Source organism: Dipteris shenzhenensis, chromosome 6 (assembly GCF_047967505.1).
Source record: "Dipteris shenzhenensis isolate YYH24624 ecotype China chromosome 6, Dip_SZ_1.0, whole genome shotgun sequence".
NCBI classification, from domain to species: Eukaryota; Viridiplantae; Streptophyta; class Polypodiopsida; order Gleicheniales; family Dipteridaceae; genus Dipteris; species Dipteris shenzhenensis.
The window spans coordinates 58,464,131-58,489,098 of record NC_141601.1 but is presented as its reverse complement, the minus strand read 5'-3'; the positions used below and the strand labels follow the sequence as shown (position 1 = coordinate 58,489,098).

The 24,968-nt window shown below is 46.4% G+C and overlaps 1 protein-coding gene across 1 annotated transcript; it reads right to left on the bottom strand.

Annotated features, from left to right (window-relative positions):
- Positions 1–24,738, bottom strand: LOC147901421 (aquaporin SIP1-2-like). Its single transcript, XM_087376082.1, has 4 exons — positions 24,571–24,738; positions 24,058–24,396; positions 444–716; positions 1–286 (listed from the first exon to the last, which is right to left on the bottom strand). The coding sequence occupies exons 2-4, from the start codon at positions 24,343–24,345 to the stop codon at positions 137–139; spliced, it is 711 nt and encodes a 236-aa protein (XP_087232208.1). The 5' UTR covers positions 24,346–24,396; positions 24,571–24,738; the 3' UTR covers positions 1–136.
- Between the last annotated feature and the right edge of the window lie 230 nt (positions 24,739–24,968).

Below are 24,968 nucleotides of genomic sequence, written 5' to 3'. Positions count from 1 at the left end.
TTTGCTAAACTTCCATATAATATGGCAAATAAAAAATAAATGGTAGTTACAATGATCAAGCATGTAAGCTACAAGGTAGTGCTCAGATTGATCGTCCAATCTAAAAATTATGAGAATTTAGACCCAGAACAATGCCTCAGGCAGCTTTTTCCTTGGGCCTCTCCAGACTAAAAAACAGCTGGAAGACCCAGGATGCGACCAATGATCCAGTTAGAGGTGCAAGCCAATAGACAAATAAATGCTCCAGACTACGATGGCTGTCATTGGCATAAGCCCATCCAAAAGCCTGCAAAAGTATCCACCCACAAGGCATCATGGACATGAATTTTCCATGTACTACACATAAACAACCCAACATCTGCATATTCTCAATACAACAAGCATACATCATAATATTATCTGTTTGTCAGGGTATGAAAAGGTTGGGATAATAAAACTCTTACATTGACAGGGTTCATCGCTGGCCCTGTGTAGCCTGATCCAAGTAAGATCAATGGGACCGTTGACAGTATGATTACCCAGTTCTTTAAGAATGGGCTCTTCGGTCCCTTTAAGATTGCGACTAGAACAACAAAAGTGATTATGAAGGTCAAAATAAATTCTGCCATTATTCCTCTATAGAAATCTACCATCAGCTCAGGCCCACGCAGTAAATGACTGTATGATGGAGGCATCAGTTTTTTTGCTGCTAAAATTCCTCCCACAGCTCCCACAGTCTACAAAAGGTACAAACGAGTCTTTAATAACAAATTCTCTTACATGAGAACTTAGAGAGTTAACATTGTGAATCTATCTGTAATAAGAACTTTCAGCAGGAATTTTAGCACAGAAATTAAGCAATCAGCATTCCCGCAAAGAGAGGCTTCAGAAAGGTGCTCTAAAACTCCAAATACAAAGTGTTATACCCTTTTCATCAAGACAGCATTTAAACCTGTCTTTGGAGTTCTTTTATTTCCTGTTCTTTTATCAAAATGAACTATCTGTTGAGAGCACAGAACTGCATCACACTTTATGTCCAGGCCCTTACCCTATTTAGATATCCAAGTTCTAGGCTTCTTTCCTAGCAAAGAATTCTAATATCATAATGCTTCTTGTTCTTAGCTCACTAATGTTCTAGCTTTCTTCTAGTATTCAATTCCAGCTCTCCCTTCCTTGGCTAGCCATGTAATTTTAAAGTGATTCTAAATCTTACCACTGCTTGATGAGGTGCAATGCAAAGGCAGGAACGTGACTGAAGGTGGTGGTGCCAACGGGTGCTACCGTGGATGGACATATGTACGAGGATGGTTTGCTTGTGCAGGACCAGATCTGGAGGAGCAGGAGCCACTGGTTGAAAAGCTAGGAACCGAAATCGACACCGGATTGTGCTAGAGAGTTTCATCATGGGAGCTACTGAGGCAACGTCATCGACATGTTGGCATTGGGCCGAGATGTGTCAGTGAGAGGGGGTGTTGGAAAGGCCACCTCCGCATCTGTAAGCCCCCAAATGAGGAGAAAGAAAGAAAGAAAGGAAATTTATTAAACTCTTCGGAAGACCGGTGGGTCTATGAGATTGTGAAAATCCTAGTACAAACGAGTTGTGAGGGTGGAGCTACTAAACGAGCATCCACACCAATGCAGAATGCAAAAAATGCAGAGTGGTACAACATAGTGATGTCGGTGGTCGACTATATATCAATCTCATCATCATCATCATCCTCATCATCAGGACATCAGGGTGGATGAGGCAATGGAGGCATGAAATCAGTGATAGAGTGCTATCGGCCACTCACGGGTGCAGCCCTGTGACGTCTCTTGGTCATAGCTCTACGCCTAACAAGGGCTACAGTAAGCCTTGTCGGCCAGGCTCCGACTCTAGAAAGTGAAGATCCAGAGTCATTTAGTGGCTCAAAAACTATGGAAATTGACAACAAGAACGGAGGCGAAGCCGGAGGATGTGGTGGACAACAAGGGGAGGATACTCATACCAATAGATGGAGAGGAGCTCGAAGCATGGAAAGATAGAGATGCCCATGCCCTGGCATTGACCATAGGGACTACAACGGACTCTGTACTTCCTCACATCAAGACGACCGACACGTTAGTGAAGGCGTGGGCCATTCTGAAGCATCTATACGAGACAAATAACACATCCCAAATCTTGCTTCTTCAACCGGGGAGTCATAAAACTTTGTGAAGGTGAAGGACAAATTGGAGTGCTTGGAATCTTCCACGTGCGTGGTTGTTGATACTGACAAGAGGGTGGATTCCATGGAAAGCCCTAGGGTTTCATGTTCAGATGGTTGCTGTAATTCGAGGGCTTCTAGGGTGTGCCCACCTAGAGAGAGGTGTAGTATTGATGTCCTTTCTCATTGCATTTTTGCAGGTTGTTTGGAAGTTTTGCCAAGGCACATTGATAGGGCAAGTTAGGCTGAAGTTAAGCCTAGAAACGGGTTGGATTAAGCTTGGTAAAAGGCCACATTTGGGGCAGTAACAATTAAACATTCCAAGTTTGGGCCAAAAATGCATGCCAACACCCTAAACAAGGTCCGGTCAACCAACCTGACCAAAGTAAGTTTCGGAGCGACCAAAACCAGGAAGGGAGTGGATTGCAAGGCTGGCGAGGTGAAGCTTGGATTGGAGCTTCGCTCTAAGCTTCCATGGTAATGAAGTTTTTTGCTGATGGCGATCTCACACACAGAGAAGAGGCAAAGAAATGGATAGAGGACTATGATGGGAGAGATGAGAAGGAGAAGGAGGTGTGTGTCACTTTCTCATTGCTTTGCATGCAATTGTTTTCTCCCTCATTGTGGCTTTCTTGAAAGTTTGTTGTTCGATTTGAAACATCCCCCCCCTTCCTCTCTCTCTCTCTCTCTCTCTCTCTCTCACCAGGGATTATCGTCGACTAGTCCGTCGCAAGAAGCTAGCCTTCCTGCGCCAGAATGAGGATACACTACTGAACATTCTGTTTAGTAGCAACTCCAAGGATTTCTGGAGGAAATTCCTAGAACGCCGATCCCCCTCCCCCCTCACGAACACTTCCCTCTGGCACACCTACGCACGCACACTCTATGAAATCCCTGATCAGCCCTCTCCCGACCTCTCAGCCACCCCACGCCCCAATTCTTGTATCCTCTTTACAACCCAGGGAGTCACCCACGCAGCGCATAAGCTTCATAATGGTCGAGCTAAGGATCATGAGGGCCTATGCATAGAGTTTGTTGCCTATGGCATCAAAACTCTAGCCCCCATCCTGGCAACGCTGTTCAATGAAGCTGTCTGCCAAGGGTTCCCCAGAGCCTGGACCCTGAACACTATCATACCCATCCACAAAGCAGGAGATCCCATGGATCCATGGAATTACAGGACCATCATGGTTGGACATGTTATGTCCAAGATCTATGCATCAGTGTTAGATGGCGAGGTCAGTGCTCGCGCAGAGATACAGGGGCTCAGGGCTTCCGGATAGGCCGGCTTCAGGACGGATCACTCGACTTACGATCACATTTTTACACTTAGAGGGATCATTGAGGAGGCCAGACACAGGAGACAGAGAGTATATTGTTGCTTTGTGGATTTCCGCAAGGCATTCGACACCGTTCCCCGCGCCCGACTCATCAGACGTCTGCAGGAGTTAGGCTACGACTCGGTGATTATCTGGGCAGTAGTAGCTCTCTATGAGCGGGTGACGGGGCAGGTCAGGATTGGCACCAGCTGGACCCCAGAGATCACGAGCACTATCGAAGTCAAACAAGGATGTCCCTTGTCACCGACTCTATTTGGCCTCTACATCGACGAGCTCGAGACCACCATCAGGACACTCGGAGGTGCAGGCTGCTCTCTTGCGGAGACTGCCATCCAGATTCTCCTATACACAGACGATGTAGTACTACTATCCTCTTCTGCTACTGGTCTTCAGTGACACTTGGATGGACTTCAGGCCTTCTGTGATACACATGACTTGAAGGTCAACCTTGGGAAAACCAAGGTGATGATCTTCAACACTTCTAGACCCGCTATGCACCGAGAGCAGTTCCTCTTCCCCGGCGACCCTGTTGAGATAGTTGACTCCTACACATACTTGGGCGTTGTCTTCTCAGGCCCGATCTTCACGATGCGCCCGGCCATGTAGGCCAGGATCAGCCGGGGATACGCCGCTCTTGCTAGGCTGGAGCGACAGTGCTACCACTCCCACTTCCAGGACCCGCGGACCAAGTCTCTCCTTTTTGATTCTTTGGTCCGCCCAGCAGGCATGTATGGTAGCCCTTGGTGGGGAGTCGACCTTTTAGACACAGAGTGGGCTCGAGTTGAGCGCCTGCAGATACTGATGTTTGCTCGGATGATCCGTAGCAAACCATCAGTAACACACCAGATCATTCTAGCAGAGTTCGGCGCCTCACCCCTACAGCTTGATGAGGCTTTTCAGGCTATCACCTACCTCCACAGAGTCAGGGATTTTGGCTCCTCCACTGACGGTCACCTCCGCCTACCTTGGTTAGCCCTATTCTCCTCTATGGCCTTATCCGCCGTTGATGGGGACCAGCGATGCTGGTATAGTCGTCTTTCCAGTTGGTTTACCCGACTGGGCCTCGACTTAGACCGGTTGCCTCCTTTTCAGTATAGCCTCGACGCTTCACCATCTCCTCTCTCCCCCACGGACCAGGAGATCAACCGGCTCATTCGGGCGGATCTGCTCCAGCTCCACACCTGGCGGACATGGTTTCTTCACTCCGAGCTTCCTGTGAAGCTCGACTTCTACCGTCGACACTGCCTCCAGATCTCACAAGAGGGCTTCATCACACCTCCGGGTTACACACAACTTCATCTAACATGCGCTTCGGATCTCCCTCGGTCAGTTTAGGGTCTCGTCACACCGATTACGGATCGAGAGTGGACGCGCAAAGGGTATCCGGCGAGAGGACCGCCTTTGCCCACTTTGCGACTTACAGGAGATCGAGTCGGAGGAGCATTTTGCTTTCAGATGTCCTATCTATTATGCCATTCGAGGCCGATACCACTGCCTCATCCGCAACGGATTCGGCTCCCTCCCACACATGCTACAATTCCCGGATCAGCGGTGCCTAGCCGCTTTCTTACATGAAATGACCCACCACCGAGATACTTCTCTCCGAGCACGACGACACGAGCAGCACACACAGCGTGAGGACACCCAGCGGCCTATCACTGACTTCTTTCAGTCACAGGATACCTCTTCTCAGTCTAGCCGACGACGCGGACGTGAGCGAGAGCCAGAGCCACGACAGCTACGTCAGCGGACAGACTATCACATCCAGGTCCATGACATCTTGTCTCTGCTCTCGGCCCGCCCCACTGGGGTTACCGTTGCCCTCATCCACAGGGCCACCCGCCGCCCCCGACGACAGAGCTCGACTAGGCCGCGTGACGTCACAGGCCAATCATCTATCGCAGGGTTTTTTCCAACTTCCCATTTGATGGCCCCTCTATGATTGGTCTCTGACGATCACCACCTGCACATGTATACTGTATCTCCTCCCTCTGCCCCGTTTTTTTTGTGCCCCCCCTTCTTCTTCTTTGTATCATCTGGAGGTAGACACAAATTTTTTGTATCAGGACTAGACACATAGTCCTTCATAACCTCTTTTTTGTAGAAACGGTTGGTTGGCCCATTTTGAGACCACCACCGTTATGCTCATTGTATCAGTTATCTTTAGTCTCATAGACCTTCACGGTCTCCCGAAGACTTTAATAAACTTTCTTTCTTTCTTTCTCTCTCTCTAACCAACCATACAGGTCGGTTTAGTCGGTCAGGTCAGCAGGGCTCTACCCCCTACAAATAGGGCCCCCTTGTATGATACTTGTCTCATGTATGTTGCCTCAATGACACATATGCCCTCAACATATCCTCTAAAATCTGGTTGACTCTCTCCATCTGACCATCTGTTTCAGGATGATCCCCACTACTCATTCCCAACTCAGTCCTTAGTGTCTCAAATACCGCTGTCCAAAATTGACCGGTAAATCTGACATCTCTGTCTGACACTATGGATCTAGGCAATCCATGCAGACGAAATATATGTCTAATAAACAAATCCGCCACTTGCAAGGCACTAACAGACTCTCTAGTCGGAATGAAGTGAGCCATCTTGGTTAGACGATCAACCACCACAAGGATAGAATCATATCCACTGTCACCACAATGTAAATATCCTAAGTCAAAGTACAGTTGACCATTTATTTGATCATAATTAAAGTGTTTTATATGTGTTAATTATGGTCAAATAGTTCTTTTAATGGTCAAGGGATTGACTATGGTCAAAGATACTTGACTCTATTCAAGTAAACCTGACTTCGGTCAAGGAGACTTGGTTTATTACCAAGAGGGTTAACTGCGGTTAACCAGAGAACTACAGAGCTGACTACGGTCAGAGAGTGTTGACTTCGGTCAACAAGACTTGGCATGCGCCAAGAGGGTTAACCCCGGTTAACCAAGATGTGCCAACTTCGGTTGGAGAGACTTGGCTATAATTAAGGCGCCTCGACCCTTGGTCAAAGCTCCTTAATTATAATCAAGAGTGTTGACTCCGGTTAACTAGAGAATAAATATATATTTTTATATTTGTTTAGGTATGCACATGTGTTCAGTGGGGACGCCCACCGTGACTAGAATTAGTCCACAGTGTGTTATTTGCATGCAAAGCGCTAACAATTAATGGGTGCCATGGTGGTGCGCTTTAATTAATTGTTGCAGGTACTAGGAAGAGTTATTTTTTCCTAAGCGCTATGGGAGCCTGACAAGCATCTAGGAGGCAGTTCGTGTGACCAAGTGCTTTGAAGACTCCAGAGTGGCCCTTAGTGGCACGTAATAGGACTTAGTCTAGATTTTAGACAAGTGACATGTTGCCAATTTGAAATGAGCTTGAAGCTCTTGTAAGGATTCACGTTTTTGGATTTTTGTATGGGCAGCTCTATGCTGAACTGTGTACTCGAAAACCTTCGGGGGGGTCCAGCCCGACGTTTTGTCCTGGGCCGTAGTGCATCTACAGAGAGAGGGAGTGAGAGAGAGCTTATGAAAGTGTAATTGCTGTCTTTTATGAGCTGTAATTGCTGTCTTTTATGAGCGAGTAGGTTACATCCACCTTGTGTCGTAGGCAGCCCCACAATAAAGTCCATGGAAATGCTCTCCCACTTACTTAGTGGTATCTCTAAGGGCTGTAAAAGTCCAGGTGGCTTCACTCGCTCGGCCTTGCTTACCTGACACAAAAAACACCGTGTCACATATTCATGAATATGCTTTTTCATCTTTGGCCAAAAGAAATCTCGCTTCACGAGATCATGTGTCTTCTCGACTCCTGGATGTCCCGCACATGGGCTATCGTGGCACAGTCGAATGACTCTCTGCCTGAGATCATTCTAACTAGGTACTACAACCTTGCCATTTCTTTTCAACATACCATCCCTTATGGTATATCTTGCATATGTTTGGCCTTTTCTCGATGCCAGATCATCCTTTTCTTCCCCGGGTCTAGACACATGAGCTTTAGGCCATAAGCTTTGGACAAACTCGTCCACCTTTTGAGTTTCTCTAATCTAGGTCATTAGAGCACTCTCTAATACCGTAAAACTCATATTGTGCATAATGCGAGACAACGCATCAGCAACCTTATTATCCTTCCCTCTTCGGTACCGAATCGTCAAATTAAACTCATGCATGAGCTCTGCCCACCTAGCTTGGCGGCCCCTCAAGTCAAGTTGTTTACAAAAATGTTTCAGAGTATCATGATCCACATCCACATAAAACTCTGAACCATACAAATAATGCCTCCATGTTTTCAAAGCATGGATAACAGCATATCACTCCAACTCATGAGTTGGCCAATTCCTCTGAGAGGGAGAAAGCTTCTTGCTTTCAAAGGCTACTGGCCTTCCCTCTTGAAGGAGAACTCCTCTTACCGCAATGCCACTTGCATCGGTTTCCAGGAACAACGGTTTCTGGGGATCAACTATTTTTAACAATGGTCCTGTGACCACAGCTTGTTTTATGGTGTTAAAACTTTCTTGTTGACTCTGTCTCCATATAAAAGGTACTTTATCTCAGGTCAGATCAGTCAATGGCGATACTATTTCGGAATATCCTTTGATATGCCTTCGATAAAATTGGACAAATCCCAAGAACGATCGCAAAGCAGTCAGACTCTGAGGGATTGGCCAAGTCAGTATCGCAGCCACTTTCTTTGGATCCATTTCTACCCCCTCTGGAGTAATTATGAATCCCAAATATTCAAGCCTAACCATACACAGTACAGTTTTCTTTTTATTTACATAAAGACTGGCTTTCCTCAAAGTACTGAACACTATTCTTAAGTGTTCACGATGCTCAATAATACTTTTACTGAACACTAGAATATCGTCAATAAAATGTACTGCAAACTTTCCGATATACGGACATAGTAAATCGTTCATAAGCATGACGAATGTAGCTGGAGCATTCGTAAGTCCGAAGGGCATTACCAAAAACTCATAATGACCAAACCTGCTTCTGAAAGCGGTTATATGCACATCCTCGGTCCTAATCCGGATCTGATGGTAGCCACACGTAAGATCTATCTTGCTGAAAATCACGGCTCCATGTAATGCATCTAGCAAATCATCAATCCGAGCCATCGGATACCTGTGCTTAATAGTGATATTATTCAATGCTCTGTAATCTATACAGAGGCGAAACGTATCATCCTTTTTCTTCTTTAATATCACTAGCGAAGCAAAAGGTGAGAAACTTGGTTGAATCTGCCCCAACTTGAGGTATTCTTCCAATTGTCTATGCACCTCCGCCTCTTCAGTAAAACTCATTCTATAGGGAGGTCTATTTACAGGTTCTGCCCCCGGGATCAATTCAATCTTATGTTGAACATTCCGCTCTGGAGGTAACCCATAAGGTAACTCATCCCTGAAACATTCAGAGAACTCCTCTGCTATAAGATTAGCCATCTTGGCCATCTCACCACTTTGCGCAACATCAGTGCTAGCCGAAGAATCATCAACCGGCTCTACCGATGCTGTACAAAGGAATAAAAACTCTTCTTGAGCTTTTCGGATTTCCATCCGGTCCCTGAGGTATATCTTTTTCACCTCGTAAGACATAAAGCACATCATTCATCTTGAATTGATATACGTGCTTTTTCCAATCAATGGCTGGATTCTTCCTAGAATGCCACGCCATACCCAGGGCTATATCTGCATGAGCAAGCTTAGTCATTTTAAAATCAAGCTTCTCAGCATAGTCCTGAATACGAAGCTCCAACTGGGTAACCCTTTGGTCCCATATTTCAGTTGAACTTTCATCTGCCATCCTGATTGTATACGCATAGTCAGATGGGCTAATCTTTAACTTCAGCCTTTTCACGAGCTTGGAGTTAATCACATTGTGCGTTGACGCCGAGTCAAACAACACAATGACATCATGATTGGCCACTTGCCCTTTCATCTTAATTAACTCCGTATCATTAAAGGCTGTATACCCCGTTGCTACGGGCCTAGATAGGATGTTATCAGGTGCACTCGTTACTAGCTTAGCAACAGACACACATAACAAACAAGGTCCTGACCTCTGAGAAGATCCCGCTAGCTGAATCTGCATCTGTTCCGCTCTGGGACTTCCCTCCATTTCCACGTCGCATTTTGAGACTACCATCTCAGCCATCCAACGATCCTTATTTCGTGGACAATCCTTCCACTGATGAGGCTGAAGGCAACTAAAACACAAGCCTTCTCTCCTCGTTTTTTCTCTTTGCTCTAGGTTTGAGGGAGACTTAGACCAAGCCCGGGCTGCTGCCATTGGTGTTACTTTCCTCTTCACTCCAATGGTGGTACTTGATTTAGGAGTTTCAGCTGGTTTCACCTGCTTGGCTTGACCACTCGGCTGAGAACCACTCCCTTTACTAATCCACTTCTTCTTAAACCCATATTTCTTCTGGTACCCATACTAGGTTCTGACCTACACAAACCCACTTGGCCTGCTGCCCTTGGCATCTTCATAGTTCACGGCTATGGCTATTGCATCATCCAACGTGTTCGCATACTTAGCCCGAACTTCCATTTTAATCCGATCATTCAATCCAAATATGAAATCTTTCACTTGGATTTATTGAGGTAGGGGTTCATCAATCTTCATTACGCTCTCTCAAAACTTATCAGTATATTCTGCCACTAACAAATTTCTCTGACGAAGGTTTCTATACTGATCCCAAGCTCGGGATGCTTCGTCAGGAGGTAAGAATTGTTTCCTAAATTCCCTTTTGAACCCCTCCCAGGTAGTGAATGCAATACCATCTTTCTGTTGTTTAATCCACCACCAATCCGCTGCCTCACTAAACATGTGGGTGGCCTCGCGGATTTTCTTGATATCATTTCTGATTTCACAAATGGCGAACGCCTCGTCCCATTTGTGTAACCAGGCCTCAATGACATCAATGACATCAAAACTACGGCCATTCATCAGACCAGAATACTTTTCCAGCCTATAATTGGCAATATTAGGTACTTTAGTCTTCCTAGGCTCGACCGTATGGATACTAGACTCCGGTTCCATTGAAGCCTTTCCTTTCTCATCTCGACAAGGTCTGGCAGACATACTGTGTATCACTCTTCTAAGTTCAGACTGCCCTGCATTTGCCTGTAACTGTTGCGTTAATAACTGATGCAAGGCATCCTCAAGTAATGCAATCCTGCCAGATAAGGTGTGAACTATTGGGCGCGACACCTGCTGAGTCGACCGGACTCCTGACTCTACACGGACCATCCTGGAAGCTCCTTCTTCTGCTTCCATTCAGGCAATGGGTGTTTTGAATTTATTTTTATTTTTTTTATAAACACCGCTAGAACACTGTATTTACAAAATGACAAAATTCAGTGTACTGGCACTCTGACACAATTCCCTATTCTAGGGAATACCTGCAATCCCACATGCACCCTGACTAGGCATTTGACCCATGCATAACCTAAATACCGCTTTTTCCTACACTAGGGAAATTCCTGCAAATCAACTCTGACTGAAGCACACAGGCATAGTCTCAAAGACTGTCCACAAAATCTTTTTTTTTTTTTTTGAAGAAGCAAAAAAAAATTCCCAAGTCTGCTACAACTACTAACACATCTATGGCATCTTCTCCTTCATGCAACCTGGCAACCCACGAAAACCTAATCTGTTTCTAACAAAACAGAAATGACAAAAACAAAGGGGAAAATGGGTAAAGTGCTCCCTGGTCTATGAATTCGATGTTAAGGAATCCCAATCAGATCGTGATTTCTCTCACTCTTGCTTTTTCACCGACCGTCCCAAAATTTGTGTGGCTTATCAACCATCGCATATCCCGCGCCTACACTCTCTGGCTACGTGGCTGACTGGCTCGTAATAAATTTCGACCTGCTTCCCTAACGGACTCATAGCCATAGCCCTCCAAGGTCACGTAGACAGCTCATCGACCGGACCAAATCCGTTCTATGGTGCCTTTGGTAAACCATGTAGCTTCATAGCGATCAGGAGGTTCCGGTCGATCTCTTTGTGAATTAGCCAACGGAAGAACAGCTTGCGAAAGGCGGCTACTCTATCCACTGGTTCCCGTAGGAGTGAGCTAAATTTTAATTCCAAGTTATTTGCGTAGGCCAGGAGAGCATCGATGCTGAGACCCAAATATTCGCCCACGCTTGTGATTCATGCGCAACACCGCTTATCGCATCGAAGGGCTTCACTATTGGCCATCCCGCAAGACTGCCATCGACCCCTCTCTTGGCACTGCACAAATACTACCGTCGACCCCGCCTGTCATAAATTTCATAGCTTGGCGAATTCGGCCGTCCGTGCGCTCTTGCCGCCCAGCCTGAACGCTAACCTCTTCATACGTAATCCCCTCGTCCACCTGAGCTCTGATACCAACTGTTACATACATTTCCTACTTACTTTAGCAGATCACGGGAGTAGCACCACATAATATCCTCCCAGCTAAATCCTGTTGAAGCGTGAGAGCTCTGAGAGAAATCGAAATCTGCAAAATCACGTAAGGTTCATTCTCCTTCTCTCACTAACTCCAACAAGCCCCATCTCCCTATATGGATCTAGATGCCACATGTCATCATCATAGGGCCTTTCCTAATGCATCTTTTCACCCCTCTCTTGGGATACTTTAATTTCCTATGCCCCTAGGCACATTGCTCGCATTAGGCCCTTAGCCTTAGATCCACCTAGTCTAATGCTATCAGCCCTCACCTAGGACCCTGACATTAATTTCCTCTCGATCATTTACATGAAGCGCAAACAGATATATTATAAACATACATCCTTTAAGGGAAATGTCGACTGATTCTTCCGAGGTCATGCTACCCGGCTAGAGCGTAACAGTGGCTGGCCAAGTCGGCCCAACCAGGGCCACCGACCAGGGCCAACCCTGGTCGGTTTATGAGGCCCATGTGGTTGGCCACCAGATAGGGTACCGACCCTGCTGGTCGGTCATCTGAAGGGGCCTGGGCAGAGCCTATAAAAGGCCCACTTCTCCATTCAGCCCAGCATCCAGTGCGAAACTGAAAGCCCCTCTCCAAGGCTGTGTTCAGCACTCAGATCTGGGGCAGTTTGTGAGAGAGAGAGTCCATCAGTTTTCTCCAGCACTCTGCTGTGTTTTGTACTGCTCCCTTGGAGCTATTTTCTGTCCACCATCCGGTGGATAAATATACTCTCTCTCTCTCCGTCTACATTTATTTCTGAGTGTGTGTTACTTGCATCTGTGATCATCTATCTGAGTTGAGTGTGTAAGAGTTGGAGAGATCTTGGGTGGAGGTTTGAGTGATTCATTCCCTCCTATTTTCTGACATGGTATTAGAGCCATAGGCTCTCAACTCTTCTTCATCAAAGCACTCTCTGAAGGAAGGAGTCCCTTGGCAGAAAGGCGATTCTGTTTTCAGCTCAGGCTAGCATAGGAGGTCAGTACATCTTTTTTGCTTCAGTTTTTTTTCAGTTTGCTATTCACCGAGATGGATCAGCGTTTAGAAGCCTCTACACCCACTGCTCGTCCTTCCTCCTCCTCCAGTCATCTTCCTTCTTCATTCATTCCCAATTTTGGTGAAGCTGAAAAGCTCGATGGGACGAACTATCCAATTTGGCACGGAAGCCTTAGCAATGCTAGTTGGCACGACGGCAGATGCTGTGATTCCTCATATCCAGTTGGCAGAGACGTCTTCAGAGGCGTGGGCCATACTGAAGGAGCTGTATGAAACCGATAATACAGCCCGTATCATTACTCTTCAGCATCAACTTTATAATCTTGATATGAATGAGGGTGATAGTGTGCATGACCATCTGACAAAGGTGAAAGTCGTGCCGAACCAGCTCATAGCGGTTGGTCAGAAGGTGGACTCGAGTCAATTGGCGTTGCTCACACTCCACAAGTTGCCACGGAGTTTCAAAAGTTTTGTGACTACGGTCACTGTGGGTCAACGGACTAAGCCAACCACTTTTGAGGAGCTTGGCCCACTCCTGCTTCAGGGGGAGGCTCGAGAGAAACTCTTTACGCAAACCGACGAGAAGGCATTAGTGGCCAAAGACAAGCCTGGAAAAGGCAAGCCAAAGGAGTTCAAGAAGTCAGAGGACGCTGACCCAAAGAAGAAAATGAAGTGCTTTTACTGTGAAAAGCTTGGCCACTCCGCCAAATTGCCGAAAGAAGAAGGCAAATCAGAAGCGGAAGAGAGAAGCCAGGAACAAAGAAGAGCCTAAGAATGATTTTGCCAATGTGACAACTGGGCAGTTGTTTTAAATCAGTGAACATTGTTCAGCGTATGCAGTCAGTTAAGGAAAAGAGGGTTGGTATGTTGACAGCAGTGCTTCAAAGCACATGTCTAACAGAAAGACTTGGTTCAAAACCATGGAAAGTACACACCCGGATTCCAAAGTTTCTATCGGGGATAGCCGGACATGTCCTGTGAAGGGCATTGGTAGCATTCCTTTCATTACAACCATAGGTGAGGAGAAGAATCTCTCTGGAGTACTTTATGTACCCAACCTTTGCAAGAACTTACTGTCTGTAAGTCAGATGGACAAGAACAACATGTCAGTTCTCTTTGAAGACGGCAAGGTCACCGTGACATCCAAAGCAAATGGACAGATGGTGGCCCAAGGAGTTGAAGAAAATGGACTTTACCGCCTCAGTTTAATGTTGGTTCATGAAGACAACGGAAAGTCCAAGCTTTGGCATGAGCGCTTCGGTCACGTCAGCTATGGAACCTTGGCTGAAATGTCAAAATTGAAGATGGTGGATGCACTTCCACCTATTACAGGGAATGATGGTGTCTGTAGGGTAGGGCTTGTCTAGAAAGCAAGCAGCACAGGGACAAGTTCCCACAAGAGGCCTCGTTTCGGGCTAGCAAACCACTTGAGTTGGTTCATGCCGATTGTGGCCCAATGTCTACAGCATCGTGGGTAGGATCCAGGTACGCACTTCTCTTTGTGGATGATTTCAGTAGAATGACCTGGGTGTATTGTTTGGCTAAAAAGTCACAGGCTTTCGAGAAGTTCAAGGACTGGAAGGCCAGAGTTGAAAAGGAGACAAGGGAGGATGTCAAGACGCTCCGTACAGACAGGGGGGGAGAATTAACCACAAATGAGTTCAACACATTTTGTCGCAAGCATGGGATCAAGCGACAACTCACCACAACACATACTTCTCAGCAAAACGGGGTAGCTGAGAGGAAGCATAGAACCACCACGGAGACAGGGCTTGCTATGCTCCGAGACAGGAACCTTTCTAAAGCCTATTGGAGTGAAGCTATCAATACAGCCGTACACATTCTCAACAGGACCAAGACGAAGGCCGTCAAGGACAAGACTCCATATGAGGCATTTTATGGTAAGAAGCCCTCTCTCACTCATCTTCGCATTTTTGGTTCTAACGCATGGGTGCATGTACACAAGGAAGACAGGAACAAGCTTGATTCTCGGAGCAGAAAATGTATCTTTGTTGGGTATAGCGAAGAATCCAAGGCCTATCAACTCTTCGACCCAGTAAAGACGCAGATCCTTATCAGTCGGGATGTTGTCTTCGAGGAAAAGGAACTTGAACCCTAGGAGGAGCCTCAGATTGAGGAGGAGGAGATTGTTCAACCCCCGAACCCACCCCGCCCCGGGTTGACCATCCAAGAGGTGGCGAAATCAGAAGCTAATGTTCCACAAGGTACTGAGGAAGAGCACGCTGTTCCAGAAGCAGTTTCAGTTCCTCCTCCCACTGAGAAGCAGAAGAGGTTGCCCCAATGGTACCTAAGAACATTGGAAGACTCTTGGGTCACCGAAATACTTGAGAGTAGTGTTGGGGTAAGTATGATCAAGGGCTTGCTCTATGGTGCATGTGTGCATCTAGGGGAGTCACATGTGTGTTTGTGTGTGTTGTAAAGGCACATCAAGTGCTATGATGTGTCTAGTGTGTGACCTAAGTGATGATGTAAGACAGGCAATCCCACTGATGTAGGGATTGATTCCCACTGATGTAGGGGCTGATTGCCACTATGTAGGGAAGGTATTACCTTCTCCCCCTTTCTATAAGAGAGAGTCCTCTCTCTCTCAATCATAATAGAGATCTACCATCTTTCTTTCATTGTGCTCTCACACCTCTTGCAAGATGCATCTATTCTATCCTACGGGATCCTACATTTGGTATCAGAGCTCTAGGTTCTAGATCTAGCCTAGCCTAGCATTAGATGCTATCTCTAGCATAAACTACAAGTTTCTTCATCTTCTCCATTTTCCTCTTCTTCCCCAAATCTTTGAGAGCTCTATTTTCTCTGCCTACAAACGACCATTGCCCAAACCCTTTGAGCTGCAAACTCCTCACGTATGAGCGAACTTCCAGCTGCAAGTATTTAGGGAAATTTCGTCTGTATGCGCAATGCCAACACTCACACTCCTCGACGAACTTTCGTGCAATTCCGCCTCTGTACCTACCTATCTGCAAATTCCTCTGAGCCCGTGCTGGACGACACTAAGGGCAAGCTGCTGCTGAAATCTGAGCTCATTTGGACAAGGAATGGAGGCGCAACAGACGAAAAACCAGTCGGTCAACAGACGAAAAACCAGTCGGTCTTCTCAAGCTTGGCTATGGTGACCTGACGCAACATTGCGCCCCTCCTTGCTGGTAGCCCTTCTCTGGTATAAGTCCCTTCTTCCTGCATAAAAATCCCCTTGAATAGAGCTATGAGCTGTGAGAATTGCACCCTCCAAGTTCTGGTCTCTGTTTTGGACAGTTTTGACAATGTTGAGAGTTTGATGCTACATTAGATGCTACTTTAGCATTTCTGATGTTTTAAAGTGTTGAATAGCTTCAGTACAACTGTGGCTACAGCTTTGCTTTAAGTTGCTACACCTGGATTTGCTTGGAATGCTTTCATTTAGCCACCTCTATGAAGCATGCAAATGAAAGCATCATTTCCATTATGTTTTGTAGTATGGAATTTGGTTGCAAGCCTTTGCTACTCTAAATGCTTGTATTTTGAAGCTCTTCAACTCTTTCTAGCCTTGTAAGAGGGTAGACACTGCCCATTTTGGGTTTTAGACCCTCTCATGGCTACCATCTTGAATATGGATAAGTTCAATGGTAAAGGCTTTCACACATGGCAGATGAAGATTAAGTTTGCATTGATGAGGGAAAACCTCTGGGGGCTTGTCAAACCGGCTTCAACTTCTTCTTCAACAGCCTCTAATGCTGGAGAATCCTCAGCTCCGCCGACACGCCCAGCAAGAGATCCTGCTAGAGAGGAGAAAGCCTATGGCATCATTGCTCTTGGCTTAGGAGATGACTATATTCATCACATCTCTGATTTAGAGTCTCCTTCTGAAGCTTGGCAATGACATTATTTTTGGTGCTAGCTCTCACATCTCAAAATTGTCACTTAAGATTGCTTTCTTTGAATTGAAGATGGTTAGTGACACTCCCTTGGCTGCCCATGTCAATTACATGCGGAGTCTCATGACTCAACTTGCTTCTATCAACTCTCCAATCACTACAGATGATGCAATGGCAGTATTGCTCAAAAGTATGCCTGAAGATTATGATCATGTTGTTACCACTCTGAAAAATCTTCCTAATCCTACTCTTGAAGGTCTTATTACTGCTCTTCAAGAAGAAGAAAGGCACATGGAACTCCGGAGAGGCAATGACACAGCCTACCAGAGAGGCAATGACACAGCCTATGCCATAAAAATTCAGAAGGGCAAGTCTTCACCTTGCAAACATTGTGGGAAGACTAATCACCGCTCAAAAGATTGCTTCAAGATCAATCCATGCAAACATTGTGGCAAAACAATCACCATGAAAAGTATTGTAAAGCTAAAGGAAGAAACTACAAAGTCAGAAACTGCCAATCTACTTTCATTTGTGATGAGTCTCCACATGATGAAGACTATGCTTTTTAGGCACTTTGTCTTTTTTGTTTATCATCACTTGGTCAAATTTTGAAGTTCTCTGCCTGGAGTAGTACTCCAAAAAGAATATGTTATGTAAATCACCTCTGGTCACCATATGATGTAGGCCATGTGATATGTGTTTTGACTATCCCATTTCTGTGAACCTCACACCCTTGGGAACCCTTGCTAGCATGAGATCCTAGCCATAGATTAATCCTTGACCACCATGAGATGGCTTGAGAAACTATGAGACTAGATGTATCCTTGACACTGCAAGAGGCAACCCCTTGAGGGGGGGTTTGTTGGGATAAGTATGATCAAGGGCTTGCTCTATGGTGCATGTGTGCATCTAGGGGAGTCACATGTGTGTTTGTGTGTGTTGTAAAGGCACATCAAGTGCTATGATGTGTCTAGTGTAAGTGATGATGTAAGACAAAGGCAATCCCACTGATGTAGGGATTGATTCCCACTGATGTAGGGGCTGATTGCCACTATGTAGGGAAGGTATTACCTTCTCCCCCTTTCTATAAGAGAGAGTCCTCTCTCTCACAATCATAATAGAGATCTACCATCTTTCTTTCATTGTGCTCTCACACCTCTTGCAAGATGCATCTATTCTATCCTACAGGATCCTACAAGTAGCAGTTCCGGATTGCGTCAGTCCCAACGTCTTCAAAAGATCCCATCCGTGAATTTTGTGTTGGTGGCTTAGCTTGAAGAGCCAAGGACCTTCGAGGAGGCGAAGGACAAATCCAGAATGGCAGGCTGCCATGCAGGTAGAGATGGATGCTATCCTAAAGAACAATACCTGGGACTTAGTGGCCAGGCCCCCGCGACGGAAAGTCATCAGCACTAAGTGGGTATACAAACTTAAATACAAATCAGACGGCAACTTGGATAAGTACAAAGTAAGGTTAGTGGTCAAAGGTTTTGCTCAAACTGAAGGCATGGATTTTGATGAAACTTTTGCTCCCACAGCTCGCATGGTTACTATCCGGACAGTGATTGCCCTTGCTGCCCAATTCCAGTGGCCTATTTTTCAAATGGACGTGAAGTCCGCATTCCTTAATGGAAGAAGGGGTTGCGATTGGCACTCATCCTCTATGTTGATGATCTTATCTTGACAGGTGACCATGTCAAGAAGATTTCTCATGTCAAGGAGCTACTCATGTCTGAGTTTGAGATGACTGACCTTGGGTTATTACACTACTTCCTTGGGATAGAAGTAAAGCACGCCAAAGACAGGATCTTCATTTCAGAGGAGAAATATTGCAAAGAACTTCTGAAGAGATTTCAAATGGAGGATTGTAGGATAGCAGTAACTCCCATGGAGGTCGGGCTCAAGCTAAGTGTTCACGACACATCCCAGCCGGTCGATACTCCTTTGTATTGACAATTGGTAGGAAGTTTGCTTTACCTTACCAATACTCGACCTGATATTCGTTATGCAGTTCGACTATTATGCCAGTTCTCTGCTTCTCCCAGGAAGAAACATTGGGATGCAGGTTTACACGTGCTAAGGTATCTAAAGGGTACTTGCACCTATGGGATCATCTATACCAAAGGCATCGAACTAGGCGGGTTCTATGACAGTGATTGGGCGGGTGATGTTGACACCAGAAGATCAACAACAGGGTATTGCTTCTTACTTGCATCTGGTGCCATCTCTTGGCTGAGTAAGAAGCAACCCACAGTGGCCCTTTCATCTACAGACGCAGAGTACAGAGCCGTGTGTACAGCAGCTTGTGAGACACTGTGGTTGAGGTGGATTCTGGAAGACATGGACGTGTGTCAGGAGACCGCAACAGTGCTGATGTGCGACAATCAGAGTTTTGCATAGCCATTGCCAAGAATCCATTGTACCATGCGCGGACCAAGCACATTGAAGTTCATTACCACTTTGTTCGAGAACTCATCATCGACGATGTGATCGAGCTCATGTACTGCCCGACCACCGACAACTTGTCCGACCTCTTCACGAAGGCACTCCCTCGAGAACAAATGGAGCACCTCATCAAACGTATGGGGATTGGCCCATAGTTGTGACATTGAGGGGGGTGTTAGATTCTCACTGTGCCCACCTGTGAGCCCCCGATTTGAGGGGACAAGGGGCAGTGAGAGGTAGGAGGGCTGGGAGAGAGACTCAGGCCAGAACCGGAGGGAGGATACCATGGCAAATATAGGCGACCAGCACATGGGCTGGTCGCAGTCTGCAACAGCAGGAATAAAAGGGGCTCTAGGCCTCACATGGAGGCACCAGGAGCAGCACTGACTGGCTGCCCAGGGCGACCTTATATAAGGGCCTGTGGCTGGCCAAGTCGGCCCAACCAGGGCCACTGACCAGGGCCAACCCTGGTCAGTTTATGAGGCCCATGTGGTCGGCCACCAGACAGGGTACTGACCCTGCTGGTCGGTCATCTGAAGGGGCCTGGGCAGAGCCTATAAAAGGCCCACTTCTCCATTCAGCCCAGCATCCAGTGCGAAACTGAAAGCCCCTCTCGAAGGCTGTGTTCAGCACTCAGATCTGGGGCAGTTTGTGTGAGAGAGAGTCCATCAGTTTTCTCCAGCACTCTGCTGTGTTTTGTACTGCTCCCTTGGAGTTATTTTCTGCCCACCATCCGGTGGATGAATATACTCTCTCTCTCTCTCCGTCTACATTTATTTCTGAGTGTGTGTTACTTGCATCTGTGATCATCTATCTGAGTTGAGTGTGTAAGAGTTGGAGAGATCTTGGGTGGAAGTTTGAGTGATTCATTCCCTCCTATTTTCTAACACTGCCCCCATCCTGGGCATCTACAAGTTCCATTTACAGGCCCGGTTCAATCAATACAGTAGATGCAGTTAGGGTTCTGCATCAGAGCAGTCCCTTTCCTTCTTCAGCACTCAGTTCAGCAGGAAGGATTTGGTCCCTCTATACATTAGCTCCATTCAGCAGGAAGGATTTGGCCAGACATTATTTCAGTATTATTTTCCTCTTTGGAGGCCCATTGTATTCCTCCCTCTGATTCTCACACTCTCTCCACACTTCCACTTCTGTTTTGAGTGCATTATTCTATCAGTTCAGATAGCAGTGAGCAGGAGAGAAAGCGAGTTAGGCTATCTCCCTGTTACATTGGTATCAGAGCTCCAAATTTTCTTTCCTGAGATAAGGAGGGTTAGTTTAGTGACAGCCCCATTGTTTTATGGTATGGACAAGATCTGGAAAGGACACCATGAGTACAAGTGAGAAGTCCAACAATGGTGGGGATGAGGGGTTTGTTTTCCCAGGGTCCACCACCACATAATCCTGCAGAGGCTCCGATGTCTGCCATGATGGCCATGATGCAGACTACGATGCAAATGCAGTAGCAAAAGTCCGAGGGTCTTTAACTGCATGGTTCAGCTCTAGGAGAGGCGGGACCACCAGAGACCACAAGAGAGCAGCTTGGGAGGCGAAAGAATAACGCGATCATGAGGCTTTGTAAGCAAAAGAACTCTGAGATTGAGAGGCTCTTGAATCAAAATAACGCGGAGATCGTGAGGCTCAAGATGCCAAGGAGCTCTGACAGCTCAAGGCCTAGGAAGCCAAGGAACATCAAGATCAGGCACAGTCGGCCAGAGACTGCGAGGCTCGAGAGGCCAGAGAGCTCAGAGAGCATACCGCTTGGGAGAAGGAAGAACAGGAGTGTACTGCTTGGGAGGAGAAGAAAGAACACGATTGGCAACTCCTCATTTCTCTACTCCAACCACATGGAGAGGAAGGAAGGGAGTCCAACATCCCGTCACCTATGAAGCTCAACTTTATTCAGTACAACGGTAAGCAAGAAACTTTAGTCTTGACTACGAACGACAACGAGCGGTGAGTTCTAGCATCAATACACCTCACAAGCAAGGCGGTCACTTGGTGGGCTCAAGTGGTGGTAGGACCACTATGATGCAGATGAGGAGATACCTCTTTATGGACGGACGGAGTTCATGAAAGATATTAGAGAACAGTTCCTACCACCTCAATACTTGGACAGCTTCAGAGTCAGTTCTATGAGCTACGCCAGGGGGACACAGAGATGGTGAATGGTTACACCAACTTCACTCAGGTGTTCATATGGTTGCGATTGGAGGAAATCAGAGGCTGAGCAAGTTTCTCCATGGGCTGCGTTCAGACATCCAGTAGTATGTTCGTAGTTTCAGGCCACGGGATTGTGAGAGTACATATGAGCTTGCTCGGAATTTCAAGCTCATGCACAAGGGTGAAGGATCCAAGCAGGTCAACAGTAAGAAGTCCCAAGATTCCACGCCAAGTGATGGTGGGAATGGGCAATAGAAGAAGAGCTGGAAGACTAAGGATAGCACCAGCTATGGTGGGTACTTGGATGCAGCAACACGAGCAACCTATGCCAAAGAGAGCCGATGCTTCCATTATCATGCTACAGGTCACAAGAAAGAAGATTGCCCACACTACTAGAAGCTTCGAGCAACTTCAACTCCTATGTGGACAGCCTCATTGGTCATCGACTAGCTTGAAGATAAGCAGAAGGGAAGGCCTCGTCAGTGTCTCAACGTGTTTCAGTTTTATGGCCAGATTGGTGGTCAAAAGATCCTCATCCTTGCAGATTCGGGAAGCTCCAAGGACATCCTTTCCACCAAAGCAGCTAAGAAGGCCCAGTTGCTCTTACGCCGACCGATTCCATTGCCTTGAGGAATGGCGCATTTTCGAGGCAGCAGATAGAGAGCAACATGCAGGTCTCTTCAGCCACTCTGAAGATCTCAAGGTGGGTAGACAATCGGCCACTCAAGGTCCCACCTACACAGGCAGCCGATATCATCTTGGGGACATGATGGTTGGGCCTGTTTGAAGTTCGACTAGATTATCAGAACCAAGGCTTGGATGTCAAGATCCCAGGCCATGGATCCAAGTTCATTTCTTGGCTTAGAGGTGTTCCACCTTGACCTTTGATTTCAGTAGTTTAGAGGGCTCGAGAGTCACGACCCAACAAGATAGTACTACAGCAGGACCAGGATGTCTCCCTCACGATGAATCTTCCTCCGTCCCTCGTCCCTATCACCAATATGCACAGAATATAATCACATTGAGCATCTTCTTGGGTCATTACCCTGCAGTAAGTATCCTTACCAAAAGTTGAGGAAGAGTGTTGGATTCAGTTCCGTCAGGACATGACTCATGAGCCACGTATTCACTTCCATCAGATCAGGAACCATGAGCCACGTAAATGGATGTTGCAGAAGTCCTTTTTACAAGTTATTTACGCCCTTCAGTATCTCAGGTGGCTCTCTCCAAACACTAGATCGAATTTCAAGAGAAGGAGATGTCACGGGCATCCACAACCCGTGGCATGTTGCCTACAAGCTGCAACGCCAACAAATACAGCCAGGCACCCTCCGAAGACAGCACAGGTAAAAAATGCAGGCTTGACTTTCTTGTCAAAAACTCAATGCGTTGACTTTTTTGCCAACGTTGAATTTTGACTGACGTGGTCAACTGTCAGGCATTGACCAGCCCACCAGGGTCGATCAATCTGCCCTAAAAGCCTATATAACGCAGCCCCCTTAGCCTCATTCTTCATCCACTTCCAGGACAGTTTGGGCTTCAGTCCTCAGCAGCCTACAGGGATCAGCAGCAGTTCAGGTCAGCAGCAGATCTGCCCCCATCCTGGGCATCTACAGGTTCCATCTACAGGCCCGGTTCAGTCCGGACAGCAGCTGCAGTTAGCGTTCTGCATCAGAGCAGTCCCTTTCCTCCTTCAGCACTCAGTTCAGCAGGGAGGGTTTGGTCCCTCTACACACTAGCTCCATTCCTCTTTTGTAGTGAGGGTTCATCCCCTCCATACAGTACTTAGTCCCTTCAAAGTTCAAGTTCCACTTGTGTTTTGAGTGCATTATTCTATCAGTTCAGATAGTAGTGAGCAGGATAGAGAGTGAGTTAGGCTCTCTTCCTGTTACATGTGTACAGTTGGGAGATCTTCTCAAGGAGGCATCACTGGAGCAGACTCTTCTTGCGCCCGCCCTCCTCTTCTTGCCCACCCACCCTACCTTCTCTTCTTTCCCACCCAACCTCCCTTTCACAAGAGCAAGCTTTCCTAGTTCGACAGAAATGATTAACATATACCTTCATAAGGCTAGAATATATCCAAACGTTCAATTTTATGAATCAAGCAAAAGAACAAAGGAAAAAAGGGAGTTTGTAATCGACTTTAAATAAAATTAAGAGTACATGAGAAAAATAGAAACAAAAAGAACTTAGTTAGCAAATCTGACTCCACAACACCATAGTCAGGCAGGGACAGAGCAAGAAAAGAAGCAACCAGATTCATCAAAGATGAATGCTTTGGCAAGCTACTTAGTGCAGAGGAGCAACAATGGCATGACAACGATATCCCCTCAATATTAAGAGTGTTGCTGCCTTCACACAGGCCACAACATTAGGACGGCATTTTGCTACTGTTACAAAATGGAAAGTGCAAGACAAAGCCGTGTGATTTGAACAAAAAGAAGATAAACCTACTGTAACTAATCATCACCTTCAGTAATTATCCAAACATCAACCAGGTTTCATGTGCTTTCAAATGACTAATTTTCCGGGAAATAGAATCCCGAGATTCAGTGATATTGAAGCAGACGTAAACAAAGAAGGTAATGCTAATAGACTTAAAAATAAAATGTCGACAGACCTGGGCTGGGAATCGGATTGCCATAGAGAACACTGAATCCTTGCTCACGCCAACAGAGTAAAATGCAAGAACTGGAGTAGGATTCCACAGCGCCCCTCCCAAAGACGCCCCAAGCCAACCAAACAGGAATATATTCAAGGCCAGCAGCCCGACAGTGAGGGGAAACTCATATCCTTTCAGGTCAAAAGAAGAAGCAATAAACACTGCAGCAGGCCGCATGAAGGCGATATAAACGACCCATAAGAAGGTGATGGCTGCGTCACAAACGGCCAGCTTGGCAAGACCCATACTGGTAATCAGACGGGCAGAAATGTTTCAACGATGCGATCCGCTCGAGCTCTGAAGTTAAAATTCAAAGAGAAGCGGAGTTAAAATTTGAGGGGCGCACAATTATGGAGATGGAGACGTGGAATGCAATCAAAAATCGGAGAGCTCTTGATCGAATTCATGACCACAAACCGTACGAAGAGCGAAACCTGCAAACACGAACCTTGAGCAGGTTGAAGAAAGTACCTGTCTGATCTAAAAGAATCCGATTCTTGCATGCATGCTTGTCGAGAAAAAAGCGTGCATGAACTGAAAAAGTAGAGGAGAGACGACTCTTGGGCAGGCAAACAGCTTCAAGCAGTGCTGAGCTAACACGAGAGTGATGGAGATGGAGATGGAGCATGAGCATCTTTCTCACTGTGTTCGATTATCATGCTCTTGATGCCGCTTTGAATGTATGGAGACATCCTGGCCGCCCACGCGCATCCCATCCAACGGCGGACATCGCTCCCGGTATCCTCTGCCAATAGAGTTGTGTATAGTACATTAATTATTAAAAGCTCGTCCAAAGTAATAGGAACGCATTATGCAAATAGGTCCCCCCTATCGAAAAAACATATTAGAGCATGAGAGATGAATGGAGG

Bases quoted from the DNA above. Each gene is read 5' to 3' on its own strand.
- LOC147901421 (XM_087376082.1), bottom strand. From the start codon at position 24,345: ATGGGTCTTGCCAAGCTGGCCGTTTGTGACGCAGCCATCACCTTCTTA. The intron at 717-24,057 runs GTCTGTCGACAT...TACCTTTTGTAG, and splicing joins CAATCCGATTCCCAGCCCAG to ACTGTGGGAGCTGTGGGAGG. The intron at 287-443 runs GTAAGAGTTTTA...ATACTTTTGCAG, and splicing joins CAGCGATGAACCCTGTCAAT to GCTTTTGGATGGGCTTATGC.